Here is a 22902-nt window from a genome sequence, read left to right on the forward strand (position 1 = left end):
TGCGTAACGTGCTTAGCCAAGTGCAGCGCCCGAGTACTTTTTCAGCATAACACACTACATTAAATTGTACAATGTGTTAGCAAAAATACAGTTAGGCTAAAAGTCTCAACTTGACAAATGAATATTTGTTCGTTCCATTTCAGACACACACAACTCTGCCCTTTGATTCTATGTTAATTTGACACCATGTGATCACAAAAGAGTTATTAAAAAAATAAGCTTGGAAACTCTTTAAATTTTTAAGCATGACAAATAAGCGGCTAAGCTAGACCATATTATGTTAGTTACAGTCACGCAGATATTTTCAAAAATTTTGTTCGACAAAGTTTTACGCTGTTGCTCCAAGAGATTTTACATATTTTTATAGGAATTTTAGGTTCACGAAAGCGAAAAATTAAATTAATTTTCTTACAGTCACTCATATAGATGTGATAATTTATACTAAGTCCGTCGTCGGTCGAATAAATGCCGCTTCCACGCGGTTCCTACATTTTTAAGGCGTTACTTTATTGCGGGGAAGTTTTTAAAGCTAACATATTTTATAAAAAATCAGCGACAAAAAGTTAAACTATTTAAAACAATATTTTCGCATTATTTAGCCTTCTACCGCCATCCTAACATTACTTTTTAGTTACTGTTTTTTTTTAACGTGGCTTTATACGGGTTGTCCAAGGTGCCATCTTCGCGGGTCACAAAATGTTTGCGTATTGTTGGCGGGATACACACAGTAGGCTAGAATTAGTGATGAAAAGACGTAAAAAATAATAAATAGTTTACTCCGAACATTGTTAAACCACGAAACAATTCAAACACCTTTGCTGCTCTTAAATAGCCCATCCTTGATTTTACCAGTGTAAGAAGACAAAAACTCAAAAAAGTTTTTCGAAAAACTCAATTGAAAGACATTTAGCGGGCAATAGAAAATAATGTCATGCCCGAGCTTGGGCAACTCTGGGCTATAACATAAAGCTTTAGCAAACATAAAGGCCATGCTACAACATAATATGCGAAAGTAAATTTAGTGTACAGCTTGATGGAATCTTACCATTTTGCTAAATCATGCAAAATTGGTGTAGAATGCGCAAAATATAGCCCTTATTGTAGCGGTAAATAGTTCCCATCGCCACAACGCAAAAGTTTAGGGCGATATAGTATTAAACTGACAAATAGCCTACTTAACCCGGGTAAAGCCAGGTTTTTCGTTTGTTAACCATTATTTTGAGTGGTGCCATTTGCAAATTATGCATCGCCGCAGGTTGTGCGCATCTCTACAATATAACTTGATTTATTTTTAGGTAGGATATATAATTGTACGATTCATTGCAGCTATGGTACTAGTGTGTTTAAAGCTATACGACTAACCTCCTTCCCGAGTGACTACGCTATAGAGGTGGACAGTTTCAAGAATCTTTTGTAGGTCGCCGTCTGTAATCGCTTTATTCGTCATATCCAGCATCGTGTCCGGGTAGATCACTTGTTCCCTTAATGTGCCAATCGTCATGTATGGTCTACGAAGGGTAAGTTTGTTACACCAAAGTGGAATGTCAGTTGCTACACAAAAGCAAATCGTGCCTTACGGCCCATCACCAATTTCTAACTTGTCAATACAGGCTTTCTTTCCTCCTAAAATACGGCCAATCGACCACATTACCAAACGTCAAAAACTGCCCTGATATTTTAAATGGGTTATTGAGACAATCAAGGAATGTCACAGGTGTAGGGTTACCATATATCCTCTTTTAGAAGAATTTGTCCTCTTTTCTCAACTAAAATAAATGGTCCTACGAGGTCACTAAAAAAAGTCAAACTTTTTTTTATGGATAATTGTTACTAAAGTGATACATTCCTTAATGTAAAGCTCTATCTGCATTGTGTTCTCTATTTCCCTTATGGTGCAATAAAATTGAATAGGTCTAACTAAAGTCCCCAAAAATGCAAATACGTCAAACAGATCATGCTTAGAGCAGGCCCGAGCAAAATATGTCCCGGCACGCATTTCAATTCTTTTTATATGTTTGGTTGTAAAATAGCGCAAATCGAAGTCTTTTACGTATGCGCGTTTTTTGGCTTCTTTACAGACAAAATTGCCCTCTCTACTGTGGCACTCTTTTAAACAAAAGTTTGTTAAATTGATATTTATAAATGCATTTTTGCGCTTCGACCGAATGTATTACGTCTTTAACATATGAACAACTTGGTGTAACGGCCGTTTTTTAAACTTTAAAACATCCCCATTCAGGGTTACCATCTGCTCAGACCAAAAAATAAGCACGCTACTGATGACCAGAGCAAGATCCAGGATTCCAGGGGTGGAATCCAATCTTTCAGGAATAATGTCATAAAATAAAATAAAAACTTGAAAACACCTATTTTTGTATGCGCAAAGCTTAATCGCGCGAAGCACGAAAAAATACGTTTATTTGCTTGAAATTGGCAAGTTTACCACCCTTATTCAAAGGAAGCTTTGTTAACATTTTTGCGTCAGAGCACACCTGTACACCTTTTAAAACGTGGTGCATGGTAGCATGGAACGTCTGCAGCTGACCCTGCGTGGTAGTCAAGTTTAGTTCACTTGGCGGAGTTTGGCTTGTAATAAAATTATTAATTAAATGATTTTACTGAAATGCTTCTAGCAATTGTTTTGTTGTTGTAACATTGTGTTTTCCATAGCCTCTGTGCTGATTTCGCAATCACAATAACAGCAATGATCGTAGCTCTTTCCCTTTCGTCTTCATTTGACATTAGAAAATTCATTTTCATGTTTATCAAAAAACAAACAAAAAAAAACGTGCTTATGCTGGCTAGACCCAAAATGTCAGTCCCCACGTCAAGCCTAAAGTTTACCAAACTACCACACTTCTATAGGCTACAATGTACTTTTTACAAAAAACAATCAAAATTTATTGTTATTATGTAATTTAATGCATTGTTGTTATAATCTCTGTCGAAGAACCTGGTAAGTATAAATAAATGAAGTCTCTCACTCCTCCGTCGATGTAAAAGAATTGATAAACACTTTTTGAAACTTAAATAAGACAAACTAAGCACACACCTCTAAAATAAGCACGTTTCTTAGAAATAGGCACATTTGTGTTTTCTAAGACACTGCACCCCAAAATAAGCACAAATCTTAGAAACAAGCACGGTATGTCGGTATGGCAACCATGCCATTCACATTTTCTCAACCTATTTATTTAATACCATTTTTTCGTGTTTCGAATGATATACTGTGTTTACAGTATGACCATTGTATATCGTAAGCAACACAGCTGCAACTTAAAATCTCAAAAAAGTTTGTTTTGTGTTTTGAGAGAACTCTTTACGTGTTTTCTATGCAACCTTGCAGCCGGTAAACAACCCCCATAACTTAATAAATGCCAATATATCAAACAATGTCTATATATATGTTCCACACGTAACGCCCCTCTAATCTAAGTTAAAGTTTACTCTTTAAACCTAGTAGCCGCAATTTTTTAATTTCGACTTAAGTTACACATTTCAGTACACCTCTCAACGTAATAACACGTTTCCTAAGCTTATTTACACGCGTCACATTATGTATTGCGTGTATTTGGGATCGCATTTTTGGCACGACCAGCTACAAAATTGTGTGCTTTTATGCGACCAGCTGTAAAAAATAATTGCCTACCCCTGGCTTAGAGTGAGCAGGCAAAATTGGTAGGCAGGAAACACAATAGGCGTGAGACAAGGAAATGATGACAAAAGTAAATCACGGTAATAAAATATTAATATTTTTTTTAGATGAAAGAATTAAAAAGCCAAAAAGGTCGAGTAAATCAAAAGCATCTTGATTAAGACGTTTCGATACAAGCTAGTATCATCTTCAGTTAATGTGACTGAGAAGCAATTCAAGCATCACTTATAAGAGATAGGATGCAATTGTTATTAGTCCGAGTATGGAAAGTAGGAGCATAATTTGTATGTGAAAAACTTCAATAGAACCACGTATAACGTATGAATAAATAAATTTTGGGTCGATTTGATTTATGAAGGTCCGCCGGTCCGCAAAATTTGTTTTGGAATTTTACCGGTCCGCAAGCTAAAAAGGTTGAGAACCACCGATCTAATGGATTCTTTATGTGGAAATTACTAGTTTATATTGACAATGACAAGGTCGCCTAAAGCTACCGGAAAGCCATTTCCAGCAGTTGTGCTTTATGAAACTAAATCCCTGAGCAGGAGCTGATGAGTCAAATAAGATGAAATGGCTGTTCGTACTGGATATATAGTTATCTGTTTATATATGTTTAACAATTCGCGCGGTAACCACGACACTGTAACGGATTAAATATTAGTACTGGGTAGCTGTATGTCAACGGACTTACTGTCCCTTCCGCATAAGACTAATATTTACCTTTGTGGTATGTAGAACATTGTTGACGGTGGTGGTTTTTTAAGACGGCCAGAATAAACAGGCCATAGACCGCTAAAAATCCGGAAGAGAGAACTTTTTCCACAGCCATTGGGGCCAGTGATCAGCAGGTGCATCCCTTCTGTCACCTAAAACGACATTACTTAAAATTTACTGCCATAACCAAGATAAGCAGTTGTGCTATCTAAGTTATCGAGTAGGCATACAACAACCAAACGAATTGTCAGCGCGTTGGAAAATTGCATCAAAACAAATCCTAAAAATAATAAAAGTAAACAAACTCGGCGAACGAAAATCCTTATTCTAAGCGTTATTTGTAGAATTATGGACCCCAGTTATTTAAACAAGTTTGTAAGGCGCATTCGCAGAGTCGGTTCTATTCTACAGGGTGTTCCAATCGTATCAACGTGCCCGGTACACTAAATAGCTAGTGTTATACAGAGTGTTTCAAATGAAACAATGTAGTAAACTCATACAGATTAACTAAAGAAAAAAGCTCCCAGAAACATATTATTGAAAAGGGTCTGTGTATGCAGACAATCCCAAGACCACAGGGGAATTAAAGGACAAAATAACAAGAGTCACCCAAAGAATTTAACCTGATGAACTTGAACGCGTGTTTGGCAATATGCATTAACGCTCCAATTCGTGTCAGCAAGTTAACGGCACACACTTTCAACAGTTATTGTAACATAAGGACTTGATACATGTGTTTAATATTCAACCTATTTATTTTACAATACATAAGAGTAAGGCCTGCCTGTAATATGCAATAAATAATATGTTTTGGGGAGAGTTTTTTCTTTACTTATTCTCTATGAGTTTATTGCATTGTTTCTTTTGGAACACCCTGTATGACATTAGCTATTTAGTGTATCGGGCACGTTGATACGATGGGGCACGAAGTTGGTGTGCATCACATATCTACACAGTGCACATATTCGCGGGGCCTAGTCAACATAATATTGCTGATTGCACACTGCGTTTTTCCGTTACGTAGTTAATAAATTTTTAACATTTAAGAGCTTGGACTTTGTCCACGCAATAGCTCTAAATTGCCACTGTAGCAGAAAATAAAGCGCTAAATAGTCGCCGGTTTTAAAACAAACATGTAGTAATTTAGATGGTAAATCGGAGATTCAAATTAGAAGGTCACATCGTGCTAATACTGCATGTATGTATGATTAGACCCAAATAATATCTTAAATAGTGCTATTCGATAAAGCGCGATCCCGGCATCGAGGTATAATTAATAGTCGTATAAAAAAGGGTTCACTAACATAAAAAAGTTTGTAATATGGTATCAGTTAATGCATAGCAATTGACCTAAAAATAATTCCAGAAAAACTTGTTTATACAAACAAGTTGGCAATATTAATCAAGGTTCTATTTTAGCACTATCGTACTAGACATTAAATGGGACCCGAAAAAAAGGTTATTGTTGATAAAGAAGAACATTTTAGGGCATGAATCGGGAACCTATGACTCGCGAGCCATATATGAATCTTTTGGTGACGTCATGTGGATCTTTTTTTTTGTTTTTTGTTGCTCTTTTTTTGTTTAGGAATTTTGCCCGAAGATAAAGTCAAGCTATCATTCTAGCATGATGTGAAATAAACTGCACACGGCCGTAACCCCTTTCCAAACTGTATTTTTCATTTTTAAAACAAGACGAGTAGCAATTTTTTCAGCGCTTTGCGCGAATCTTATTTGTCTGACGGTAGGGATTAGAATCTCTTAGTGTTTAAAAGGTTTTGTTCGTATCATGGCACTCTGTAATCAAAGTTTTGTGAACTTTCGCGATAAAAAGGGGCCTGTCTTTTAAATAAGAACAAAATAATAAACAGCCCTATGTAAATCACTATTCTTTCAATAAACTAGATGTTGAAACATGTTAAATGACTCTCATTGAAATACAACCAAAAGTATTCCGCTTTTATGGCTCCCTTATGTAAAGAGGTTCCCGATCTCTGCTTTAGGAGATTAGATTTTTTTTAAGTTAATTCTTTTCAGTAGTTTTAAGAATACACACATTTTAACAGCTGAATATAAATCTAACATTTTTACCCTCCTCTAGCCTCAGGAAGGGAGATTACCTAACAAACCAATCAAAAGAAAGGTAACAATTTTTCAACATTAAAATATCTTTGTAAAATATATTTGCGTTTTAGTTTTTACTCTAATGTATTGACAAATATTAACTTGCAAATATAGTAAATGGCCTTTTGACATCCAAATTGAAACCAATATATAAAGCATCGAAAGAAAAAACTTCAATAATATGAACACCAACATAAAGACACGGCGCCAAACCATGATGGTCTTTAAAGTTTAACAAACAATAATCTTTGGATACAAATATACAATCCAATTTCGGGACATGTCCGATGCCGATAGTTTGAACAAAAATTATATGTTAGCCTAAAGTAAAACAGATAAAATTTAAACGTTTAAGTTTTACTAAGTTTTTCAGGGTTAATAGGACAAAATTGAATTTGGCGTTAGGAAGTTTAGTTGCCTCTAGTTGTTAACCTACTGTTTTTTAAACACTAAATTTCAAGGTAGAAATCACTGCGTTGGATTGCAAATCATGGCTAAAATTCCTATTATAAATTTGGTATCGGACGAGTACAAATACTAACACTTGGCATCGCGTACCGGCTCCCATATAATCAAACATCCTTACCTGCAGGTCGAGTGACTGCACCACAACGTCGCCATTTGGTGTTATGATTGGGACATTCTCTAAGATTATATCTCTAACTGTTTCTTCGACGTCACCTAAAAACAACCAACTGATCACAAACACGGGGTTGCATTTGATAAAAAAAAAAAATTATTTGCATATTTACATGAAAGTTACTGAAAATGACCCATTTTACTTATTCATAGGAATAATATTTTTTTATTAACAAATGTTGGTCAAGTGTACAATGGCGCAAAACTGAAAGGCGTATAGACAAAAATTTAAATTTGATTTTTCAAACTCCAGTTTTGAAAAGCAATAATTTAAATCACTATATTATATTCATATATATTTTTTGTTTTAAGTGAAGTTCTTTATTCCCAAATATGGTTGTCAAGCATGATTTTATGGAACTCCGACAATAAAACCTAAACTTGAATAAGGTCAGCTTTGAAATAAGGCGGCAAGACGCGTAACGAAGTCGGAGTAAGACGTACACTGAAATAAGAGTTTGACAAACTCTTACCTAAACATAAACCCAACCCAACTTCTGTGCAACCCTAACCCATTTCGAGAATAAACAGTCCGGTGCTCAAACAGCGACGGTGAATCGTCGCATTCAACAGTTTCAGAAATATACCTTCTCAATCTTTGGTACGTCAGCTTCTTTTTTATATGGAGTTTAGCAAAATGAAGGCAAGCGTAATAATATTGCAACTGTCGTAGGTTTTCTGTCTAAAGTCAAAATTCTAAGTCTGGCACTGCTAGACATTTTGACGTAAAATTTAAGCTACAAACTTACGAAAAACTTGAGTAACACGCTTTCGAAAACCAAGTGGTACACGACCAGAAAAGATTAAGTACCACTGCCTTAGAAAAGTATAGTACTTACTCCGAAAGGTGTATTCTTATTTCGCCATATACACATTATTGTGCCCAGGGGCGTATCCAGAAATCCAAAAAGGGGGAGTCCCGAATTTTCAACTTCGGGAATTCCCCGTTTTTCCGTCTGACGTTAATGACGTCATAAAATAGTGACAGATATGACGTCATTCAGAAACAGCCAATTAACGTCCAGCAAAAGCAAACTTTTAGACGCAAAACACGTCGCCGACAATTCTGCCAGGCGCCAACTGCGAAACCGCTTAGTGCGCAATCGTTAACTTTAGGAGAAATATATGTGATCGATTTTGGTAAATCCATTTACGGGACTACGCTAAAAGCACGTGTTTCGCCACCTGCAATACTAAACGAAGATCGCGTTTGCCCGGTGTTTTTTGATTAGCGCAACATCTGCAAAAACGCCACTTCAATAGTTAGTCTAGTTCAGTTTTTTAACCTTTTTAAGTTAGTGTAGACCTGGCGAGCGAAGCAAGCGCGATTTTTTTGGGGAGAAAACGGCATTTTTTAAAATTTCATGCAAGTTTTTATTACATTGCCGAAAATGAAAATAAAAGAAATGTTAAGAAATATGTGTCCTATATTTTTGAATACGTTTTCCGTTTGTCCGCTACGCACTTGGCAGCCTTCCACGGCGCAACGATATAGAAGCGCTAATCTAGTTCAATAGACAGTATCAAAACGTAAAAAGAAAATTCGCGCGAAGCGCGAAAATTTTTCGCACTTACGTAGTTAAAATACTTAAGTATTTAAAATGGACTCGTGTATAGTTTGTCGTAGAGGCAGCGGGCCCGATGAATTATAGAGACTGTTATTAATTGTCGAACACACACTTGTTGATCAGCCAACCCGAACGAATAACGAAAGGCGAAAGAGAAAAATATCCTGCGTTTACGGTCGACAAAACAAGAAAGGAAAAAGGCGTTTTGCGTTTGATTTTGGTGTCGCATTAGCAAGACGTGTGACCCAATTACACTGAAAAAAACACGCAGCTTCGGACGGTGAGGTAAACCCTGACAAAAACGAACAAAAAACGTTAATGTCACTTCCGAAAAGGGGGGGGGGGGGGTCCGAACCCCCAACCCCCCCCCCTGGATACGCCACTGATTGTGCCGTTCCTAGTTGGTCTTATTATTATAGTATTCAAGGTTATTCCGCTACATAGATTTGTTTTATAGATCCTATAATTTCTTCTTCTTCATAATTTTAATTTACAAATATATATTTATGCAATGCTTTAATTTAAGTTTAGTTAACTATGAATATATCTTTTTATTAAAAGATGACATCACAAAGAGGAGATCGAGCTTGTGTTACGGATTTGATTTTCTAGAACACATAATATAGTTATGCGTTCTGTGTCTTCTTCGCGGTTTAAACAAATGCATTGCTTTATCACAGTACTAACAACTTTTCGAACAACCTCGTATCTCACGAATGGGAAGAAGACCTTTTCCATTTTCAGTTGAATCAGCTGGTCTCTCATATTTGCCTTTGCTGACTTCCTCAAACACTTGAAACATTTTCCAAACTCTTGTAGTATAACCTGCCAGCTCTGTAATCTAAACAGGAATAAAATGAGGACGATGCCCAAATAAATTTACATTTATGACCACACAACAATGGCCATGTTGAAAAAATTAAAACTGCGATACACAATTCCAGCTTCACTAGCCAAAGGTATTAATACAAAAGCTTATGACAGTTTTTAGTTTAACAGTTGAATTTCGATTATAAAAAAGTCGGTTTGGCTGTAACTCAAAATGAATGATCGTCTATTATTCTTCACACCAGCAGCACCAAGCATTTTATCTGTTTGATTGTCCAGCGTCGTAATTATAAATAACTAGACAAAATACCAGGCGTTAACCAGGTTGAATAGGGTATTTACATGGTTTAATACTAAATCGCAGCAAATTTGATATAATAAAAAATTACTCTCTCCTCTCTTCTGGCGTTGTCCCGGCAAAGCTGCTTTGGACACACAAGTTCCTATATATTTCAAATAATTGACTTTGGTAACATATTTCTACTTAAGTGAAATCGATCTTTGTTGATAGCGGTATTTATCTAAATCTAAATTCTGTATTTATCTAAATTTAAATCTAAGGTGACACTGTAGCGACAAATTTTCTTACAATCTTGACAAGCTTTCGCAAAACGTGCTTCTTCGGGTCAATGTAGAAAATTATTTCTAGTTTAGTGATTTTTTTAACGTTAGTGTTTTGTTGGACCTGTTAAGTTATAATATAAATGCATTTTGGTAAGATAAGTTTGAATCTCTTTTATGTGACTTAGGCGTCACGTAACTTTTAAATGGCAGGTTTTGCCAAAAGCAAAATTTGCCAAATAAATAATAATTATACCGGGTTTCAGAAGCATACTTGCGTAGGGGTGAAAAAAAGAACAGGTGTATTTAAGAATATATTGCTTTATAGCTTCACGTTTGACGTAACTTGGTGATGCCGTCCCTCTAAACTTTTATGGTCCCCCAAACAAATACCAAAGGGAAGTAAGCAGCTCGAAATTTTTTGCATAATATCTCCGGAAGTAAACAAGATATAGATCAGAAATTTTTACATATTACTCAAAGCAACCTAAGCTAGCCAGTAATCAGATTTAAAAAAAAACATTAAAATATTAATATTCATATTTATGAATATTAATATTCAGTAATATTCGGCCCTAAAATTAAAATGTGCCTTAAGTGACTTTCATAGGGTGATAGCTACGAGTCTACCCTTAAAAATGAGATATGACTCGACCTCCAATTATTCGGGGATAAGCTATTAATATTTCTTCAAAAATTCATAAACGTCGATAAATTCAAATCAGGCAAAAAAGCAAAAGTCCCATAACTCGAGAAATAAAGAAGATTTTCAGTCAAAATTTTTACACATCACTCAAACCAACCTAACTAAGCCAGCAATCAGACTTAAAAAAAAAATAAAAATATTATTAATTTTCATATTTACGAATATTAATATTCATATTTAGGACCATTAATATTCAGTCATATTCGATATCCTGGATCCGCCCCGTCTTAAAGGACAACATAAGAGGAAGAAAATTTGAGGTTCAACAGAAGCTTGTAGAATAATATAGGAGTTCGACATGTTATTATCAAAGGTAAGAACCACTGTACTAACGTAACGAAATATGGGTGGACTAAACAAAATATGAGCAAATACCTTGCGTTTCCAGGTTTAAGCGCCGGTGATTATAAAAATAATGTGGCAATTAACACCTTAGAAGCTAATGTTACGGATAGCATAACATAACATCTTCGTCAGGTGGCTAAATATTGCGAAAATATCGTTTAAAATGGCTGTAACTTTCGGTAAATAGAAATTTCAAAATATGAGATATGTTTTTTAACATTGCACTGTGATCACAAACATGTGGGCTATTGTAAAGTAACAAAGGCGCTTGTATTCCTTTGACTGTTTGCCGGTGATTGTGTCTAAAATCGGTTAGCTTCCTCACAATTGGTGTACACTTTACAGCCCTGTACTGAAGCGACATTTAATCGGACGGCGTGTTATAAATTATTACATTTATCTGCGTGACTGTGAAAAAAACAATGTTGTGAGTTGTATCTGAAAGGGTCGTCTAAAAAGCTATTCTGCAGAAAAATGCTGCAAAAAGCTATTGGGCATCAAATTATTTTTCACTATCACGCAGAATATTGCGCTAACTATGTTGAAAATACTTTTGCGCATAAGATATACACTATACAGCAATTCACACTTAAAGGGTTTTTGTTGAACTCATCCAACCACAATACGTCGTTGGAAAACATTCGACTATATTTTATTCCACCTTAAAATCTACAATTTTCAATATTAGTTTCAAAAACAAAATCCAGCCTTTTATTGCCCATTGAATTAAATACCAAGAATTATTCATCTAATCAAATTAGGAAGACTCAACAAAATAAACGACAATTATTTTTATGTTTTAACTGTTACTGTGTTTGGTTGTGGTAAACTTAACAGAGTATTTTAATATCCTGTTTTAATTATAAAAAGACCAACTTTTAAAAGTAACAATACCACATACCTCCTTATATGAACTGATTATCCTTTCCAAAGCATCCGCTGAAGTTGCCAGGAGATGTCTGGCCGAGGTGAATGCTTCAGTGCGAATGCTTACCATCTCATGCTCCGGCTTGTTATCCCAGGCGTCTTTCTCTGCCTGGCTGGCTATACCAATACAGCTAATTAACTTCTAACAATTTCAACAACTTTAAACTGATAATTGTTCAATTACAGATGCTGTTGTCCAAAGGTTTTGCAGTTAACCTACGTCACAAGACAATTGGAGACAGAATTTTGAATTTTTCAGGAACAACTTTACAATTTATTTTTGTACTAATCTTTAAAAGAGCTTGATAAAATCATTTTTCCAACGTTCAACAAAATATATATGCATTAAATTTACAGCTTTTCTTATTGGTATTAAGGGTTTAGGGTTATGACGATAATCTGTTTGATACTTACAATTTTTGCCATATCCTTTTGCAGTTAAAATTGGAATAGCAATCATAAGCAATCCAGAAGTGCTCCAAACATACTTCATGAAAAACTGTTCCACCATGATGTACCATAAACGTTGTACATAAATTAAATGGGTTTGGTCAGCAAGTGATTTGTAGCATCGATTAAGAAGACTCAGTTCTGCCTGTAAATATAATCAAATATATATGTTTCTTTTTAACTTGTTTTAGGCATTTAGGTTACATGCAAAATTTGCTTAAATTGGAAATAACTGAAATGAATACCCTAACCTGGTAAATAAGCCGGGTTAACTTTCCATACTTATTTCTAAGAATTGAGCTTATTTTTATGTCTTAGAAAATTGTAACCTGCTTATTTTGCTTTTTTTTTAAGAATGTTTTTTCTACAATTGGGGCACTTTGAATAGGGTGTGAAAAACTTCACTTAACATTAAATTAGCTTTCTTATAACTTCTTTTATCAAATTATAAAACAATGTATTCTACACAGAGCAACTGTGGATAGATTTATCTTTTCAAAAAATAATTTGTACCCTACAGCAGTGTATCTAATGTATGGGTCACAAACCAAAGTTGGTTGCCTAATAATTCTTCTTGGTCACCTTTTAACATACACAATTAAACACAAAGTTAAAAATAAACTAGACAGGGTGTGCGGTTTTTGTATATTTTTCCAGGGGGTATAGCGCGGTTCTACTATATTATACCAGGGGGGGGTATGGTGCGGTTCTACTATATTATACCAGGGGGGTACAGCGCAGTTCTACTATACTTTACCAGGGTGTCATTCCTTAGTTATTCTATATTCTTTCAACGGGTCTTATTTGTCAGTGTCCATATACTCCCAATGTTGTGCTTCCAGTTTCGGTGCTTTAGCAGGCAAAAGCGGATGTGGCCCGAAGTTGCGTGGTATAGGTTGGACATGGTGCACTTTTACAAGAATGATTGTCAGTGGTCTTAATATAAATTTGGCTGCGAAGCAAACCTATAACTTGTCTTTATAATTAAAAAATATTTGACAATTTTTTCTTGCACCCCTGTACGCCTCTCAGTGGGGACAAAAGTCAATAGTGTGACGTAATCGATTTAGTTCTTTACAGCTATATACTCTAACCTAGCGGCAGAAAACCTTTAATGCTGAATTTGTTCATATCGTATCGCTTGCTTTATTCTGGCCGCGAAGCGTCTGGCTGCCTACTGTGCTTTTTTTGTCCAGCGCGTGCAACATTCATTGTGCGAAGTGGCTTGTCTCAGGGAAACTAAGCGCGTGCGACTTGCCTTTTAAAAAGAGGCTTCTCTTAGTAAATTAACTTATTGCTTTTGCAAAACAACATATTTTACCGCCGCAGATTGAAATGAAAAATTGTGGAGGCAGTGTACACCACTCTGTTTCCAGTTTTTATTCTATGAATGAAATCACTTTAATTTCTATATTTTTGTTTAGTTGTTTTCCCCCATAGGTTAATTATTTTAAATTGAAGTTCAAAATTGGCCTGAGGAGCAATCTATAATTTGTCTTTATAATTGAAAACTATTTAACAATGTTTTCTTTAGTTTTTTAGACACCTCTAAACACAAAAATGGCCGAATTTTAATTTTGCCCCCCTAAAATACTCCCCTATTTTTAAAAGGTAAAATGTTTATTTTAACATCAGCTTTAAATGGTTCTCTAACATTTGTGAAATTTTCAGATTTTTATGTCATTTCCTTCTAGTGCAAATATATCATTGAAATTTCCTAAAGTGTTGTGCATTTTGACCCCCCGGATAAACAGTTCAGGGCTAATGTTTAAAATTTTGTTACTTAGCATTGTATATGTCATGTCTCCATCATCCATAAAATATCAGATTTTTTTTACATTTTTTCATCTCTGAAAAGTGCCGAAAACCAAAATTAACAAAAAATGACAGTTTTACCCCCCTAAAAACCACCCCTTAGAACCTAGGCAATTTTTTTTTATATTAGAAACAACTTTGGGAGGGTATTTAACAGTTGTGAAAATTTCATGTTCCAACACTGTTTTTTTCCTTGTCAAAAGTGAGCCATAAAAAATTGACTGAAAAAAAAAAAAAAAAAAAAAAAAAAAAAAAAATTAACAAAAAATTCTATATTCTTTCAACGGGTCTTATTTGTCAGCGTCCATATACTCCCAATGTTGTGCTTCCAGTTTCGGTGCTTTAGCAGGCAAAAGCGGATGTGGCCCGAAGTTGCGTGTTATAGGTTGGACATGGTGCACTTTTACAAGATAGATTGCCAGTGGTCTTAATATAAATTTTGCTGCGAAGCAAACCTATAACTTGTCTTTATAATTGAAAAATATTTGACAATTTTTTCTTGCACCCCTATACGCCTCTAATTGGGGACAAAAGTCAATAGTGTGACGTAATCGATTTAGTTCTTTACAGCTATCTACTCTAATCTAGCGGCAGAAAACCTTCAATACAGAATTTGGTCATATCGCTTGCTTTATTCTGGCCGCGAGCGGCTGGCTTCTTGCTATGCTTATTTTGTCCAGCGCGGGCAACATTCATCGTGCAAAGTGTCTCGTCTCAGTGAAACTAAGCGCGTGCGACTTGCCTTTTAGAAAGAGGTTTCTCTTAGTAAATTAACTTATTGCTTTTACAAAACAACATATTTTACCGACGCAAGTTTAAATGAAAAATCTGCCAGGCACTGTACACCACTTTGTTTGCAATTTTTATTCCATCAAAAAATCACTTTAATTTCTATATTTTTGGTTAAATATTTTCCCCCATGGGTTAATTATTTTGAGTTGAAGGTCAAAATTTTGCTGTGAAGCAACCTATAATTTGTCTTTATAATTGAAAACTATTTAACAATGTTTTCTTTAGTTTTTTAGACACCTCTAAACACAAAAATGGCCGAATTTTAATTTTGCTCCCCTAAAATACTCCCCTATTTTCAAGAGGTAAAATGTTAATTTTAACATCAGCCTTAAATGGTTCTCTAACATTTGTGAAATTTTCAGATTTTTATGTCATTTTCTTCTAGTGTAAATATATCATTGAAATTTCCTAAAGTGTTTTGCATTTTGACCCCCCGGATGAACAGTTCAGGGGTAAGGTTTAAAATTTTGTTACTTAGCATTGCATATGTCATGTATCCATCATCCACAAATATATCAGATTTTTTTTACATTTTTTCATCTCTGAAAAGTGCCCAAAACCAAAATTAACAAAAAATGACAGTTTTACCCCCCTAAAAACCACCCCTTAGAACCTAGGCAATTTTTTTTTATATTAGAAACAACTTTGGGAGGGTATTTAACAGTTGTGAAAATTTCATGTTCCAACTATGTTTTTTTCCTTGTCAAAAGTGAGCCATAAAAAATTAACTGAAAAAAAAAAAAAAAAAAATAATAATTCGGACAAAAACAACATGTGTCCAAAAAAAATTTTTTTTTTCGGGCCACATAATAATTAATATTAAAAAAATGTATGCAAAAATTCATGTAGGTAATTCAGTAAAATAGACTTTATGCAGTAACCTAAAAATTGTTTTGGATTAGGCTTTCCTCACAGAAATCACATATTTTATATAAATCACCCATTCTCATTGCCATCATTACAAATTTAGGTCAATACATGTCACACATTCACTAAAGACAAACGAAATGTGGCATTTAATAAAACAGCGTGGTATAATGATCACAACAGTCTATGTGACTGTAAAAAATAAAATTCAATTCTTTGTCTTGTAAACTAAAATTTTCACATTGATTTTTCTAAATTTATGAAAAATCTTTTAGCATAACAGTGTAAAACTTGTCAAAAGAAAATTATGGCCATTATCTACATGATCTAGGCCAGGGGTGACCAACCAGTTAGCCACCAAGAGCAACCTTCCTGCTATTTCAACCGCCACAGATTACAAAATGGGAAGAAAAGATTTAACATTTTTCAGGGTCAAACACAGACTCGCAACCGTAGATGGACACAAGCATAGAAGGTATTTTGAGTGCAGCCAATTTAATATTTATGTATTTTTTAATGGCACATGTTTCCTAAACACAACTCCTTTAAAATAGGTTTAGATGCCCCTTCTCCGAAGATTAATCATTTTCAACTGTGACACAGCCTCATCTAATACCAGCGGTCCCTTTAAACAGTCGGTATCAATGGGTAGACAATTTGGTTGAAGATCATGGAACTGTGTGACAAAGCTTTTTAGTAGGGTTTCAAGATGTGTTATATATATCTAACATTTAGACTATTCAAGTAGACGCTTGAAACTTACTTGCTGACATTTAACAGAGTGGGAAAGTATGTGAAATCTCTCTATTAATATGAACATGCACCTTTAAAAGCTGAAGTTCGTTGACAAATGCAACACGCTTTGTACTAGTTAAGGTAGAAGTTTAGATTTTGCCCCTGCATATTTAAGTTTAATTTATCCCAGTTACGCAGTATGTCAACTAAAAAGGTCAGATCTTTATTCCATCTGGGGTTCTTAGAGCTGGGTTTCGGGTCTAAAAGCTTGTTTTATGACATCTAAAAGTTAAGAAGCGAGAGAGCACCTAGCTTTTTGACAGCCATCTTACATTACAGTGCAGCGGCAGGTCAGTAGGAAGGTTTTGATCCAGCTCAGTAATGAAATTCCTAAATTATTGGTGATTAGGCAAATGTGTACAAATGTAGTTGAATATTTTCAATACATGCTTCACAACACAGTGGATCTCAGAGGACATTACAATGGAAATTCCAAAAACCTGGAAATGTATGGTTAGCTCTACAAAGCCCCACATGTCTATTTGTAGACCCTATGTGGCTAGCGCTCCATCCCAGGCGCTGGCAGCTAGTTTTGCTATGGGAAGTTTAGATTTTGTAAATGTAGCTATTATTGTTTCCTTTTCATCCATGCTGCGGATTCTGTCTTTTAATGAAACAATATCAAGTAGTTTTTTTTTATCTCAAAATCCTTTACCATTGAGCAGACAAAGATTGCCAACCAAGGCTTATCTTGTATATCTCAACTCTTATCTAATGTAATACTAAAAAATACGTGCATTCTTAAAGGTCAGAGTGCAACTGTGAGAAGATAGCTGTGTTACTGTCCGAGGTTTGGCGTTCAATGGTGTGGTGGGACAGTTGTATGTCTGATATCATTTTTTTCAGTTTGTTGTTGTAGGCAACATTTGAAATACATCCCAAAGGCATTTTTGACAAACTCCCCTTCACTGTATAGTTTTTGGGCTCGTGCAATGTTCCAATTTGATACAATGCAAGCGTCACAGTGGCTAATTGCTTCGTAACGTTTTAAAAACTGTATCTGCTTTTCTGTCTGATCTTTTTTAGAACTAACCAGCTTTTGCTTCCCTTTTGGATATTGCCGGTCGATGATTGCATGGAAGGAGCTAAAGTGATGCTAACGATTTGAAGCTTGATACATAAGGCAGAATGACTTGTCATTACGTTCAACCAAAAAAATAAACTTTCTCACTCTATTGAAAATTTCTAAGCTCATCCTCATATTTTTGTTTGGCTGAGCACTTCCTTCCCGTCATTATGATCAAACTAATATTCCAAGTTTTCAACTAAAGCTAACCATACAAACAGATATCAATCAAGTTGGGCTCATTTCGCAATATTCAGTTTAAAAAACAAAATTCCTTATAAAATGTGTTGGTAATGACTAAACCTATTACTTGTTATCTTAGCTATTAAAGCAGACTGGTATAGCGATAGAAATTTTGAAACAATTCTAATTGGACTGAAAGGAAACAAAAATATTTACGCTAATTAAACAAACGCTAATTGTTATTCACAGTGGGGGATTTGTTAAAAACAAAATTTAATGCAATCACACTGCTCAGCTTGTGATATTTAACTAGTAATAAATGAGATAAATTCTAAATAGGCAGTCGTGCAAAAGTCGGTGACAAAGTATCTTTTTCTGTCTCGAAGGAACATATTCTATTTTTGTATTTAAGAGTAAGAGTAGTGTGAGAACCCCCGCTTGAGAGGTGTGTCACTCTCATGCATATTGCTCTGTATCTCAATTGCTGGAAAAACATCCTGCCACCGACCATATATTAGCCACAACAAAGAACTTTGTGTTGCAGCAAGGATGAACAAAGGTAATTCACATGATAGAAAATATAAAACATGTACACAAACCTTTTCACCGCCGTAGAAAGCAATTTCTTCACTATTTTGTATAATTCTTGAATGAATGTATCGCAGATATCCTTTACGTGCAGCTCTCTCAGCAATCAGTTGTCCAAACTTAGGAGAAATTGCTCTTAAGACTTGAGCTGTTATGAATGTTGTTGTGAAAGAAATTAATCCAGGAAGTCTAATGATTAGGAAAGAAAAAAAACATCTTAATTATCAAAAATGTAGACCCATATGGTTCAGTAAAATTTAGTTTTATGCTTACGATTTAACACATGGAAATAATAGTGATATTTCAGCTGAGATTTTATTCTCACATCACCATAATCACCAGAATCTAACCAGCACACAATCTCTGGCACATTACCAGCAATATATATGCTTTTATATTGCATTTTTATTCATCTTTCTGAGTGAAATAAACAATTTTTCCTACAAATAAATTAATTAAGACAAACTTTCCTTGAGAGTACCAATCTCTGCCTCTTAAACATATGGCAAAAAAATGTTTTTTAACAAATGTTGTCGTATTTTGGATGTAACAAATGTTGCAGTATTTTTTGAAAAAATATACTTTATAAGTGTATCCCACCTGTTATTTGCACCACGTTCATTTGCGCGCTTGACTAAAGTGTGTGAGATAAGGACGACATCCAGTAAAGGTTTTGTGAGATGTGAATACAAATGAGCCAACATTGAAGAAAAGTCATGTATGTCTTCAGTAAGTGACTGGTCTGCATTTGCAATTCTACCATCCATGTTACCAATCCTACAATAGGCAACAAACTGTGTAATGCTGACAAAACTCATAGTGTGCTGTAGGGCTACAATTTCTCTTTATTATTTCGAGCTTTCAAGAGCAAGAATTAAACTTTCCAGTTTTGTTGTGCAAAAGTTTAATTTAAATCTGTCAAGTCAAGTATATAAAATCTGTCAAGAAAATAAACTTACTATAAATATCTATATATGGAAGTATATATCGGAGTTTATCTCTCTTTTAGGTGTTATTGGAAAGCTATTATTCAAATGTAGGATTTTTGGCCTAAGAATCCTTGCCCACTGAGTTAGGAACCACTGTGCCTTGTGGTCTCCCTGGCCCCAATTCGGACCAACGAAAGGTTTTTCCCACTGATCAACCCGTGCTTCGAGTGCAGACTTATTTAAGGCATAGAACAATCGAAAAAACATGTGCATTGCACATGTACATTGTATTGTACAGGATGGGACTGCCCTAATAAAATATCTAGCAAAAAAGAAGAAAACAATTTTGCCCATTAATAGAAACACCTACAACAAACAGTACTAGAGATCAACCAATATTACTTTCTAGGGCCGATACCGATTACAAATTATTAAAAAAATTTGAAAAGGGATACCTGATACAATTTTTTTTAAATACTTGAAATATGGTAAAAATTTGAACTAATTTAAAATTAAATCCAATAGTATTTCAGTTATCTACCTATATTTTATAAAAAATTTAAAAATCAAGGCTCTAAAATATCCAATCTTGAAAAAAATGTTATACTCCAGTGAACTCTCAGAATTAAACAAAAAATGTTTTTTTTTTTAATTCTTTTGAGTAAATGTTGTCGAAAACGTTATTAACATGGTACTTTCGCATTAACACAGTCACAGAGTAATCACCTAAAAAAATATTTGTCTGAAGTAATATCACATTTACTTTTATCTAAATGATAACTTAAACGTTAGGATTGAAATGCAAAAAAAGTAAACTTCCACTTTGAACACATCTATTGATCTGAAGTGTATAATATATGTTTAATCCACTCACTTTTGCAGTCGGTGTTAAGCACATGAAAGATTTAAACTTAAAAAAAAGACAATTGGTAAGCACAAAAAACAACTTACCTGTAATATGTTTGATTTTTAAAATACAATTCATAAGCCTTTTCCACAAGTTTAGTTCGAAAAGCAAGAGCTTGCTTACTTTCACAAAATCGTATAGCGCTGTTTGTAAATGTTGCTGGAATGGCAAGAGCAACCCATCGTAACAGATCCAACATGAACTGTTTTAAATCAGTACAAACTACAAAAAAGTTAAAAAAGTACTTTATTGCATAATGAAATCAACAAACCATAGTCTACTAAGCTAGCTATACCACAACTATAGATACTTTTTTACAGAGCATAATTCATTCTAATTTCAAATTTGACAATAAAAACATATTAAATTTCATAAAAAGGAGTATGTGTAATAGTTTTGTTACAATCCCTATACTCTCAAGAGAAACTTGTAGTACTAGATAAGCATTCTTATAGTCATCACAAATCAACTAAATCCAATAATCATATACAGTTAAATTAAAGCCACTTATTAGTAGGTTGATAAAGGATAACCTTGTAGATGGCCATAAACCAATTAGTTCCTGTGTTTTACACATCAGTTTCACTTATATTATATTTACATAACGCAACTTTCTCAATAACAAAATTATAACGGAAGTTTGGCAGTAAACAATATTTGCATTTTTGCTGTTACCACAACAGGCTTTTTAAGTGTACACAGCTCTAAGTTTTGTCGTATGTTTCAAACTGCCAAAATAATTTTTCTAATAGGTTACAGAAAAAAATGTTACATACACATTGTTTAAAGCGACATAATTACAACAAATAACCACTATATAACTTTTTTAATATCTTATCTTGGTTACTATTTAAAAAAATCTTACTCTTGATTAACCAACATTTTAAAGCTGATGAATGTAACTTGTATTAACCATATATTAATTTCAGTGTATAGATTATATGCCTCACATTACACCCTGAAAATTTGAACCTGTTTTCCTATAATCAGATTTTTTTTATTAACATAATCTACCTGACTCTGAACAGTGAAAAACATGTTATACCAACTTTTCTAGCAAGTGGTGCACTACGCAAGCCGCAACTGCTGCAACTAAATGACGATGCAGTCAGTAAAAAAGATGTAACAACTGACACAGATAAAAACGCGCCATGAGGTGGAAGTAAAAAGGAGGGCAAAATTATGAAGAAAATCAAAAAACTAAAACAGCAAGTAAAAACACAATTTAATGGGAGGTAAAATCGTTTTTTTGGATATTAATGCTAATCTGTTCTTGGCAGTTCCAGGTGGTTAACAACGGGTTGCTCTACAAATGCCACTTTTTAACAATTAGTTATAGGTGACTTAGAAATAAAAATGCAAGTATGGCAAGAAGCGTAATGGTTCAAAAGATCAACTTGATCCCCATCTTTCAACAACAAAAACTGTTTTTACATCCCTTGGTGGCTATTGCGTCGAGTGGAGAACATTTTTTTGTTTGGCCGTTGTTTTTTCACCACATACAATGCAAGACGCCTTGTAAATACGAAAATTTTTAGAGTTTAACCTCTAATGTATTTTTATGACTTTTCTAGGTGTATTTAGTGTATTCGTGAGAACAACGATTTGTGATTTGCCATGATGGCAATCAAGACCACAGTGATCACATCCATTAGATTTGGAATCCTCTTCATCTTGGCTTCTAATGTCTATAAGCAATTGTTATAAAGTGATTTTGTAGAGCAACCCGATATTAACCACCTAGACCTGTGCGAGGACAAAACCTTATAAATGCTAGAATTGATATCCAACAAAATGATTTTACCTCGCATTGAATAGTGTTTTACTTGCTATTTTATTTAGTTTAATTTTCATGGCGTGTTCTTATCTGTGTTAGTTGTTATGCCAAAACAACTAGTTGTTGTACTGAATGCATCCTTAGTTGTACTGAATGCATCCTCATTTAGTTGCAGCAGCTGTGGCTTGCGTAGTGCGCACCCAATTCGTTAGAAATTAGTGCATTTCTAAGCAAAATGGTCTCAGACAATTAGGACATCCAAAGGCAGAAAACTCTGACTTTTAGACCTTGAGGTCAAGCACTAATTTGGACCTTTAAGTAAACTCCCGGCGTAAAATGAAAATATACACAGAAAATTTACAAAAGATAACAAAAAATGTAAGATAGAATTAAAAACACTTGACCCACCTGAACTCAAACACTAACCCGAATTCTCTAACCCAAATACTGTGTGTTAATTTAATAATTACAATGGTCAACAAATTTTTGCTTTTTTTTAAACGAGAATGGGAGTAGTTTATCTTAGATTTATATACACTTTTAAGATATCGCCAAATTTAAAATAACTTTAGACCAGGGCTGTGAAGATGAATTACCAATAAGGCTACAAACTTTAGTTGCCATGCCATGTTAAAATTAGGAACTGTATATGTCAGCTTTTCTTCC

At 34.5% G+C, this 22902-nt stretch overlaps 1 protein-coding gene across 1 annotated transcript in view; it reads right to left on the bottom strand.

The window, feature by feature from the left end:
• Window positions 1-22902, bottom strand: part of LOC146136202 (ATP-binding cassette sub-family D member 2-like) — a 33312-nt gene that overhangs the window by 2932 nt on the left and 7478 nt on the right. The window contains exons 4-12 of the mRNA XM_083396353.1: window positions 20504-20681; window positions 19224-19400; window positions 18635-18812; window positions 12482-12662; window positions 12042-12184; window positions 9403-9541; window positions 7080-7174; window positions 4376-4521; window positions 1363-1508 (exon numbers count right to left, since the gene is read on the bottom strand). Of these exons, the coding sequence (XP_083252479.1) occupies window positions 1363-1508; window positions 4376-4521; window positions 7080-7174; window positions 9403-9541; window positions 12042-12184; window positions 12482-12662; window positions 18635-18812; window positions 19224-19400; window positions 20504-20681 (1383 nt within the window). The remainder of the gene's footprint in view (window positions 1-1362; window positions 1509-4375; window positions 4522-7079; window positions 7175-9402; window positions 9542-12041; window positions 12185-12481; window positions 12663-18634; window positions 18813-19223; window positions 19401-20503; window positions 20682-22902) is intronic.

This window comes from Ascidiella aspersa, chromosome 8, assembly GCF_963924565.1.
Source record: "Ascidiella aspersa chromosome 8, kaAscAspe10.2, whole genome shotgun sequence".
In the NCBI taxonomy this organism is placed as follows: domain Eukaryota; kingdom Metazoa; phylum Chordata; class Ascidiacea; order Phlebobranchia; family Ascidiidae; genus Ascidiella; species Ascidiella aspersa.